This window comes from Carettochelys insculpta, chromosome 21 (assembly GCF_033958435.1).
Source record: "Carettochelys insculpta isolate YL-2023 chromosome 21, ASM3395843v1, whole genome shotgun sequence".
Classification (NCBI taxonomy): Eukaryota; Metazoa; Chordata; order Testudines; family Carettochelyidae; genus Carettochelys; species Carettochelys insculpta.
The window spans coordinates 23,012,533-23,023,934 of NC_134157.1; the positions used below are offsets into that span (position 1 = coordinate 23,012,533).

At 42.1% G+C, this 11,402-nt stretch overlaps 1 protein-coding gene across 1 annotated transcript in view; it reads right to left on the reverse strand.

The window, feature by feature from the left end:
• PSMB7 (proteasome 20S subunit beta 7) overlaps positions 1-10,908 on the reverse strand; it is a 45,662-nt gene extending 34,754 nt beyond the window's left edge. The window contains exons 1-5 of the mRNA XM_075015249.1: positions 10,779-10,908; positions 10,353-10,446; positions 9,245-9,342; positions 8,758-8,898; positions 6,303-6,418 (exon numbers count right to left, since the gene is read on the reverse strand). Of these exons, the coding sequence (XP_074871350.1) occupies positions 6,303-6,418; positions 8,758-8,898; positions 9,245-9,342; positions 10,353-10,446; positions 10,779-10,840 (511 nt within the window). The 5' untranslated portion in view covers positions 10,841-10,908. The remainder of the gene's footprint in view (positions 1-6,302; positions 6,419-8,757; positions 8,899-9,244; positions 9,343-10,352; positions 10,447-10,778) is intronic.
• Between the last annotated feature and the right edge of the window lie 494 nt (positions 10,909-11,402).

An 11,402-nucleotide genomic window follows, 5' to 3' on the forward strand; every position in this document is an offset into this window, starting at 1 on the left:
AATAACTGTTTCATTAATTTTTTATGGCAAGTAAACAATTTACAGTACCAGTTTCTAAGGTAATGGTGCCATCTATTGGCCTAATACCATCTTTGCAGAAAATCTGTAAGTTATTCAGAATTCATATTACAAGCTGTGCTTTCTTGTTAATTTACTGTGTTTTTACTTCAGCCACCTAAAAGGCATTTAAAATCCTAACCACTAAAGGATGCGTGTTATAAACAGGGATATGTCAGATATTAGTTTTTTAAATGCATTATCACTTTTTAAAATACATTAAATCAGTTCTTAAAGGCCATAGACTTTCAAGCAATTACCTTGCAAATGGATGTGTATATCTCTCAGGCACTAATGAGAAACCCACTCTCAGGAACATTTGTGAGAGGTATCGGAAGGAAAGCTTTTGTTAGCTGGGTCTGAAATTAGCTTATACAAAGGAGTTTTAGAATGTATCTGTTTTTTACTCACATGGAAGAAAAAAACAAATTAAAATCACGCAGTAGTAATGATGAATTGTAGTGCTCATGATCTCATTGTGTCTCCAAATTCTTCTCAAAGACACTCTCAGCAGACACCAGAAATGTTTTTATAATATAGTCAATAAAAGAGAGACATTCTTCTACCTGTGTTCTTGAGTTCTGACAAATTAACTGGAATGCTACTATGGCAATAAAAATAACCCTATTATTCCTGTGAATTCTGTAGGGAATACCATGGAGGATAGAGGGAAGAAAAGAAAGGGGATGGCGTGAGGGTCAAATGGATTGGTAAAAAGGAGCTCAATTAACCACAACCCCTAGTAAACATTCATTTTATCAGCCCATCTATTCACTCACAATGTGACATTCTGGGCAAATTATACATGAGAAACTGCTAGATGCATATTAGGTCAGGGAGTAAGAGGCATGGGTAGGGTAAATATCTAGTGTTATAACACCCCCAGCTTGGAGAGTGATACCACCCCAAGACTCCAGGGAAATATAGGGATTCATTACTTTGGTTTTCAGTGTTTTAGAGATGCAGGTTTTTCGGCCATTGGAGTCTGAGGCAGCAGCAACAAAAAGTCATCCTGTTTGCCGCTGTCATAAAAGCCCATTTCAAGATATTCTAGATAAATGGAAACTTTTGCTGAAGATAGTCCCTCAAAACTTCGAAGAATTTACCATAAATAAAACACTCTGTGACTGATCTGAGGAGTCTGACAAGAAAAGCCTGTGTTGAGAGCAATGAGTAACCCAATCTTAATTTCAAAAACTACCACAGAATGACAGTAATTCTTAGGGATAAAAGCCATAAATTTAAATGCTGGAAACTGGGATGTTGAAACCCTGGCTAGCAGGACAGATCCAGCCTACTTGATCTATTTACATGGCCTTGCACATCACACTTAGATTCTGCAGAATCTACACTTTTGTTTAAATGCTGTGTCATCTTAACCTCCAAAATAAGGTTAAAAGTCAAACAATGCAAAATTGACTTCCTGAGTGTGCACACAGCCTGACATAATGGCTCTAGCAATGTCAACACCTCCTGCCACATTAATTTCAGGTGAGCATTAAGTCCAATCATGACTTTGGACAAATAACTTGCATTTCATTACTGACTATCAGACTGCAATTTAAATAAGGATGACTATACTTTTTGTTGCTGGCTAGAGGCAATAATGTCTATTAAAACTGTATGCAACCCTCCTATTAACATTACTCAGTGTCTGGTGTGCATACAGGGGGCTAAGTACTCCTAAATGCATTCCACAGACTATAATTCTAAACAGAATTCAGCCCTTTCCAATGAATGAGTCTGTGGAATTGTTTTGTTGGAGTACAGACTAACACAGCTACCTCTCTGTTACTATGCAAAGATTAGTTATTATGGCTCCCCTGCAAGTCACAGCGCTTGTTAAATATAACAGGATTCTGAACATAGGGATTCTCTGGACATCTCTGAATAATTAAAAAATTGATCAATTTACCCAGAGAAAAACATCTTACCTACATTACTTCAATAGTAACCACAGCTTCCCTGAGGGGGCATAATGTTTATTCTGTAAATTAGTATTCCGAGATTGTCTAATGTCCTAGTTTCAGGTAACCGTTTCTTTAAAAGTAATTCTAGTCCTATTAAAATCCTGTATAGCAGTGTCTCAAACTGTTCCACACAATACTGGTGGTCTGTGAATAGCTTGCAGGTGTGCCATGAGCATTTAGAAAATGCACTGACAGTATATATATTTTGTTAAAACTAGATAATGTTTCTGCTCCAGTGGTATGATGATACCCAATTAAATTACTTAATTTTGTTTTTGGTGTACATGTTGCTGTTTTGTTTTGGGGTTTGGGTTTGTTTTTGTTCTGACAATTTTTTGAAGAAAGTTTTCACAGGTATTCTGCATAAAAAATACTGTTTGGTGTCCTGTCGTCTCAAAGTTTAAGAATCACTGCTATAGAGGATGAAATGGCAAGTTCAGACTGATTCACTTGTACCAATGCTCCTATAAGAAATGTTACTAACCCAAGAGCTGGAGATAGCTCCCAAGAAGCTTTAAATGAATGCTTATGTCTACATAACAAAGAGTTAGAGAATTGAGAGAACACTGTCTGCAAGTAATTTAATACATTTTAAAATAATTCATATGATTAGCCAGGATGCAACTGGAGAGGCGATACCACGTAAATCACAGTAATTTAAAATGACCAAAAAAAAGTAACCATAGAAGAGTACCAAGGACAAAAGGTAAGTAATGTTCACTTTCTACCACCATGAAAAAACCCTAAGACACTGGAACTTCTGTACTCTGTGTCCCTAATCTAGGCACACCTGTGGCACAGAGAAGACTCCGTGTACTGCTCTTCCCCCTGCAGAGGAACAGCAGCACAGCAACATGCTTCCCCTGCTCCCACCGCTGGGGGGAGGGTAGTGCCTGGAAGCAGCAGGGAACACAGCCACGTTTCCCAGGGTTGCTGGATTAAAGAGGTTCATGTGTATTTCATTATACAATTCAGGTGGCAAGAATGCATCTCAGGACAAATCATTAATGTTATCAAGCAGCCCACACCCAAATTCACCTTCAGAAGAACTAAGTTCAAATATATCTTCAGTAGTCACACATTATGTGGGGAAACAAAGAGAACTCAAACTATACAGGATGAAGTAGAGCACTATCAAATGAATGTGACCTAACTGAAAAAGGGAGCTGTTCTCATGTTTCAAATGAAGCAATCTGAAGAACTGTAACCATAGTAGATACAGCATTTACAGTCTTAAGTGCGTAGTTTAAGTTGTCCCTTTAACATGGCTAGCAGAGATAACAGGTTCCCATGTAATATGCTCCATTTTAATCTTGTCAGCCAAAAAGGCATCTCTGAGCTGCATCAGTGCACAAAAGATAAGAGCGGAATACAGTTTCTATGCTCTTTGATAACACAGTGACACCCTATTATACTCTCTGAAGACACTTATATTTTGTTCAGCAACGTGATTTAAGGAGGTCTGAAAGTTAGAAGGAACTAAAGTTCCTTTTTATGGATAATTGGGGTTTTATGTACCCTGTTAAGGTTTTTTTAGAATGTCATCAACATTCACCATTAGAAAAGAATAAAACAGGGCTATGTCTACATCGTAATACAAACACCCATGGCTAGCCTGTGACAGCTGCTGCAAGCCTCAAGAAGTTTGGGCTACAGGGCTGTTTAACTGCAGTGTAGATATTCAAGCTCAGGCTGGACCCCAGGTTCTGGGAGTTCTAGGACAGCAGAGGATCTCAGTGCCCAGGCTCCGGCCAAAGCTCACTGCCTATATCCCAGTTAAAAAGCTATGAGGCCTTAATCAGCTGACACTGGTCAGCCCTGTGTGTGCATCTACCATGTAGACATAACCTAAAAACTAGAAGGATGTGCTGTAAAGGCAAGAGCTGTCAACAGGTGGCCCCAGAGGTCCCTCAATTCCAGTCATACCTGAGCTACTGCCTAGCACTGTAGTTGTAGGAAGTTCATTTGACTCCACTGTAGTAACCCTTCCCAAAAAAAGGGGGGGCAGCAACTTCTCTGATAACCAAGTGTTGCATCCAAGCAGGGCTTTTATAGGCTTTGTGAAAAAAGGATATAAGGATGGAATGTCAAAATGCCTATAAGATAAATACCTTGAATACGACTTATATTTGATCTCCAAAATGAAAGGGCACCTTCTAGGACAGGGGTCTGTAACCTGTGGCTCTGGAGCCACATGCAGCTCTTTAAGGTCATCTTTGTGACTCCTGATGCTATAATTGCAAAGTAAAAAAACTCTGATAGTTTTCAAAATTTCAGTGAACATCTACAAGCTGAACAATGAACAAACGCGTACCTAAAGAGCAAACTGTTATCTTGAGACAATGGATAACTCCACCTTTAATATGTGCAGTGCATTGGGGGGATATAAATAGGGGTTACAAAAAGTATGGCTTAACATTAAGGAACGTCTCGTATTCACGTGCATTGCAGCTCTTGAATTTTTTAGTGGAATTCAAAAAATTGTCTTATTGCTATTTTGTTGCCAACCCCTGTTCTGGGAGATGGAGTCTGAACTGTAGGCTGTTGCAATGTATGCTTTCTGTCAAGAGATAGTGAAGCAGCCCAGGAGAGGCTACAGACAACGGCCAGCACAAAGGCTGGGGAGCAGAGACAGTATGGGAAGGGGTAAAGCATGACATAACACAATAATAATGTGGGTAACAGACGTGCTGCTGGCACCTGTTCAGGGACTCAGACTGGGTCTTCCAGAAAGGATGTGAGGAAGTTCCCAGCTTCATTTCTTAAGATCAACAGAAGGGAAGTCATGGTCCTAGAAATGAACTGTTTACACTGAGTAAGATAGAAAGACTGTTATTTAATAATGGGGTAGAAGACAGCTTAGGGAGGGACAAGGGACAGCATTATATTGAATTTGGACTCTTCTGATTGCCCTAGAAGATGAGCACATTTGCTTGGTCAGAGGACTACACTACAAGAAAACCATACCAACTGAAAAAGCAAATCTCTGCACCAGCCAAAAGGATACTACTGACTCATGAAGGGAAATGGAAGCCTGGTGAGAGGTTGACAGACTAGGTAAGTGATCATCTTATGAGAGCCCATTGAGTCTGTAGAGCTCTGCTTTGCGTCCATGGATGCAGACACAAATTTTAATTTGCACAGGGCTCTATTTATTACATATACTTTCAGTGTAGGTATTACAAAAGTCTAAGTTTTTGCTTTCATGTGATCCTCAATGCTTCACAAGACTTGACCCATACTGGCACAAGGTAAAAGAAAAACAGCAGATAGCACAGGAATGGAAGACTGTTGGCAAAGTGGGTTTTCAAAGGGAAGGATATTAGTTGTGCACAAAGAGGGATTTTATTCTAGGTGCAGGAGTTTTATGAAAAAAAAAATGTTATGATGGCCAGGGTGTGAGAAGATGTATGACATTTGAATAAAGCTGCCTACACCAGCTTAATCGCTTTTCCCAGTAACTGAACAGCTTATAAAGAAATGAGGATTCATCTAAATTGCAATTAAATGTATATCATGCTCTTCACACTATAAAACAGTGACATACAACACAACTGAAAAGTCTCAATGACAACAGTTCAATGATTTGAGGTGGTAGTCTACAAGGTCAGTTACTGACACTAGAACCCAGAGTGAACACTAAGGGAGGGACTGTTTGAGAATGCATGCTCCTTATCACACTGAAACTCACGGTAAACCTCTACCATATCGAGACAGGCAGAAGGCTTCTCAGAAAACACTTTGTTCACCAGTGAAATGCAGCCACTTCTGTGGAGTGGAACACAATTGCTATTTAAGTGCAGAGAAATACTTCACCATCCATTTCTGACACAATGAAGCATGAAACCATGAGGGAAGCAAACATGAGACAGAATGTAGTTATCCAAGCTGGAATATGGGCAAGACAAAGGTTAATAAATCAGTTCTTACACATTATTTTCTTTAAAGGGCCAATGAACATGAGGAATAGTAGAGATTCTAGGTGTCAAGACTGCTCAGGAATCCATGCAGCACATTATCTAACACCAGCTCTTTCATAACTCTCCATGTTTTAGGAGGCATAAGAAGATACAGAAGGATTTCTTGGAATGTAAATAGCAGGAACAGAGCCATTTGTATTTTACAGATGCAGGTACGATTTTTTTCCCTCTTAAGTCTGAACTTCTGACACCATTATGAGCGACAGAATTTAAAATTGTAAGAAATACAACTATAAACATTTCGGTTAGCAGACTGCGTTGCTACATTCTTCTGAAGCAAAGCAAAGTTACTCACCCATGGTAACATAGGGCAATTTGTCAGTTGATCCATGTGGATAGATGCTGTAGAGATGGGGTCCAGAGATATCTACTCCCCCTAAAACCAGAGCAGCACCAATGTAACCTTGGTACCTGATGAACAAAGTGCAAACATGAATCCAGAGATTCATACTGAATTGATAAACCGCATTTTACTATAACACAATGCATGCATTCTGAAAACTAAAGTACTTTTTCATTATTATAACAGGTTATTTCTCTGTGTGTAATGTTACATTGCAGCATCCTATCGATGTAAGTCACTGTTGAAAGAGATTTCCCAATAAACCTTCTTGTTGACAAAGTGCAGCCACACACAAAATCCAATTGGAAGAGCACTCAGCTCTGTTGACCAAGCAATTGGACTGCCCAGCTGCTCTATCAACAAAACAGGTGCCTGGAAGCAAAGAAGACAGGGCTGCCCATTGTTCTGGATGCCCTGTCTCTCAGAAGCACCCCCACCACCTCCCACAGGTGTCCACACAGCTTTTTAGTCAGAGTATATTGACAGCAGTGTTATGCCTCACAGCCGAGAGGCAGAACACTGCTGGAGAAAGTGCTGAGTTTTGTCGACAAAACATATTACATGCGTGTGGACGTTCCACCCATTTTGTTGTCCAAACTCACTAGCATAACCGTAGCCTAAATGTGTATCTTTCCAAAATACGCCAGTGCTAACTATTAGCCAATATTAAATACAGGCACCATCTCTGATCTGCCCTTTTTATTTTATTATATAAAGGGAAAATAGCTGAACAACTACCTAGCAGTGGCACTCTGCAAATGTAAGCATGCAATTATTTAGTTTCAAGAAATTTAACTCTGGTGCATAGAAAAGTATTAAACTGCCATCCCATGAAACTGGAGATTAAAATGTTCACCTGCAACAAGTGTGCTGGAACTCCTGGATGGCACACTTGTGCAAAAGCACTACTATCCTGTGAACACCCTTCTTTCTTTACTGGAAAGATAAGCCATAAGGTTTAACTTTTTCAGGTCTTGCTCAAAGTGCTTTATTCTTGCATCTCAAAACAGATTTTTACTTTATTTGAAAGTTTAAAAAGCCATGCCTTCCCCCACTGCCAGTTTTAGTCTCATTGGTCCACATATCTGGATTGCTTTTAGTGACTCACATGACAGCCTGTTGGAACAGACAAGCTGATCAAGAGCAAGCTGCCAAGTTGATTAGCTGAAATAGTATAACTCATACTGACTCTGGTTCATTTGGTTTCATAGAAATTTTTTTGTAACTTCTTCATATCAGAGTTTAGTTTTCTGGGAACTTGCCTGATTGCTGGAAACATCTAATCACATGTACACATCATTTCCTCACCTTCCACCCAAACATAATTCACTTTATGCAAAACATTGTACTAAAATAATCTTAGCATAGTTTAAAAAAAGTGGTGACAACATGCCCTTAGTCTGTTTGGCCTGGAAATACTGGTAATGGGCATAAAACACTTGCATAAAACAATGTTTGACTTGATGACAACCCTATCAATTGAAACTACTTAAGGTGACTGCCCTACAATTTCCAAGTTAAAACATTGCATTTCCTTTGGTTATTATTTGGGGGAAGGGGAGGGAAGTGTGCAAAAGGTATATTTCTGTATTAAATGCAGTGGGCTTCAACTCAAACACAAAGCGACAAATACATTTTACAGACTTTGCAGCCAAGGAAGAGAGGCCCAAGTATTTTCACTAAGAAGTGAAGTCAAAGCTATCAGACTATGAATTTTACTAAAGCTGGAAATTTCATATTAATGCAAGAGCAGCAGGCCAGCTTTCTAGTTTTCAGTGAAATATCAATGTGCTCATTCTGTCTTCATAGTGCTACTAACAGTACTGCAGACACTGACAAAGCCAGAAAGTATATAAATATTTTATCTTAAAACTGCCTTGCACTTCATTTCTTTGCTTCTGACGCAACCAAACAAAACAAATTTGGGTTTCCTTTCCACTTCCTGCACTATATGCAGGGAATTTAAAAGGACAGTCTTGTACCAAATCACTGAAACCAAGTGATTACAATTTAATACCATGGTTTTATAAAGTCAGTAATACTGCATGGCACTTCAGAAGTGGCCTTCATCTATTGGTCCTTTGTCACAAAACTGCTCTTAAATTTTTACAAGAACTATTTAAACATCCTCCACCCATGAGGCACAGGGTAGCTAAGTGTTATTTCCAATTTTACAGATGGGGAAAAATAAGACAGAGGTTGAATAACTTGATCCAAGGTCACAGTCAGTGATAAAACTGGGAAAACAATTTGCATCCTGAAATACTAGCCTCTCCTTTTTACTGCTGGTCCAACACCGCCTCCATGTTTGGATCACTTATCCCAGCCAAATACCAAAGGAAGAAGCAGGTGGGGTGGAAAGAAAACATCTCTTACAGCCAATGTAAAAATGAATTAATTGAGTTACCTAAAAAGCATCTGTTTGAGCATTCGGTTAGCTGTGACAACTCTCGGAAGCCGTCCAGTAGACAAGGAATGTAGCTCTAGATTGGAAGAGATCAGCTGAGTTGTCATATCAGTGTCTGCAGCTGTCCCAGCTCCACAACAACTGGAAAACATTTTTGCAAGTTAGCAAGTTAAAAACTCACTCTGTTTTTAATCAACATCTCTGTTCTTTCGGTTACTAGAAGTGGAACTGGCTTTAACCTCCCATGAAGTGCAAAATAGTTATCAAGGTGAAAACCAGCTATTGAGACAGATAAAAATTATTACTTTAATGTGGTAGATTTCCATTGTCTCCTCTGAGAATTTGCTTTGTCTTAATCAAAGTCATAAGTATTATAGTGTGCTTCCCCTTTTTGTATACAAAGGCTGTTTGTGCGCATTTTTGCAAGAAGTCAGTGCTTCCTACTTAAACTTTATTTGCTGTGACACTGGCAATTTTTAGTACTTACTAGATATTAGGAGAAATGAAGTGTATCTTTGAACAGTTCTTGTCAGCAACAACCATCCCCTCAGTTGCTCTTGTATCTGCTCCAAGGACTATGCCATCCTACAGAAAAGGTGAGATACTTAAAACTTTGACAAGATCTAGCAAAAATATATTATTTTACTGCCCATTTACAGGTGTCTGTAACATGGAATGATGATAACCACTGCCATTGCCTACAATTCTCACAACAATGTACCCTCCAAGAGAGAAAATGGTAAAGACTTGACTGTAGAACTACATATTTGACACAAATTCACACAGCACCAAAAAGAGAGGCTACATCCCCATCAAATATACAGCAATGTAATAGGAAAGGGCAAGTGTACTGAAAAGCTTGTGAATGAAGAAATCTGAGAGTAAATCTGTAGTGAATTAAATGTACGAGTGAGAAGGTCACTTTTTTGCACTTTCCTGTGAAGCGACTGTAGACAGTGGACCTTAACTGAAGAGGTAAGATTTCATGTTACTTTCCACTTAGGTTTTATGTTGTGCATGTTATCACTGTATCTCATCAGCAAAAGGAACAACCATACCAGAGTACAGGTTACCTATAGCTTCAGAAAGAGACTAGAGTTTGGCTTTTAAAGCACAGGGACACAGACTAAAAATTATATTTAATTTCTGACTTCCAGATCAAATATGCTGTATTAAGAGTTTAATGCATAATTACTCTTTCAGCGTGGAAAAAATGTACAGGCCATTTAGGATGTTTTTTATTGTGTTTTTCTTCCTCATCATCTGAATCAAAGATTCTGCAATGGGAATTTAGCTGACTGTTCTGATAAACAGCAAGGGAATGTGAGATGCAGCTGTCGGTAGTATTCATACCCCACTCCTTCTAAGAACATCATATCTGGATCAGCAAATAAAAAGGGCAGAACCTCACAAAGCAGCAACATCCCTACCTTCAGAGAGACAAACCGCTGTTCTGCAACAGCTGCTAACCCTGGCAGAGATGAAAAGCTGAGTCTCTTATAAACATCTTGCTTTGAGTCCTAGGTGCTGCAGTAGGAGGTGTCCTCAGAGCATGTACGTTAGGCAGTGAAGTAGATGAGCAAATGTCATCTCACCTTGAACACAACTCCAGCGATGGTGGTGCCAGTCTTCCGGGCTGCAGGGAGCTGAGAACCCTTCCGAGCAAACTCTGCCTCCAGGAGCGCATTCCTGAAGCACGGGGCGGCGGGGGCGAAGAGGAATATTCATAAGGCAGGAAGAGCAGCATCCCCACAAGCCGGGCTGGCATCCTCTGCCTGGGCCTCCCCGCCGTGCGCTGAACGCCCCCCCCCCGTTCACCCAGCAGCCCCCCGCTTCCGTGCGTCCGGCCCCGCCCCCACACGCTACCCTCACGCCGAGCCCCGCCACCCGCCTGGCTCCCGGCCGAGCCGCCGGGCTGTGCCGCACCCCCGCGGCTCGACCCGGAGCTGCCACCGCCCAGGCTCCGCAGGCAGCACCCATGCGGCGTCCCCCGAGTCGCGGCGCCCGGCCCCGGCCCTCACCGCGCGCAGTTCTCGAAGCCGAAGCCGCCGCTCGGAGCCTGGAGCACCGACGCCGCCGCCATCTTCCCACCGGCTGGTGCTGCTGGGGCCCGCGTGACTCAGCGAGCGCTGGGCGCCGAACTGCTTCCGGGTCACCCCCCCCCCCCCCACTTCCTCCCAGGCGTGAGGCCGCCCCGCCCGCACGTGCCATTGAGGCCGGGTCTCAGGCGTGGCCCGCTCGGTGCTTGCGGCAGAATCGGGGCCGCAGAGACGCTGGTGGCGGGGCCCTCGCGGCTCAGGGGCTCCCGGCCATCAGGAGTGTAGCGACCAGTAACGGCTGGGGGAGGGGTCCGCCCGTGGCAGCTTCGTGCCCGCCGCCCCCGCAGGGCGAGGCTCCAGGGTGCCCCTGATTTTCCCATCCACTCACAAGGGAGGCTGCAGGGTTGATCCTGCCTGAAGCAGGGGGCTGGGCTGGATGACCTCCTGAGGTCCCTTCCAGCACCGTGATTCTGCTACACACTGGGGGGGGGTCTGCAGAAATCACAGCTGGCGCTGCAGAGCCCCTGCACTCCAGGGGCTGGGCCTGCAAAGGGAACAGCTAGGGTGAGCCTCGGGGCCGTACTGCCGTGCCAGGGCTAGATTCCG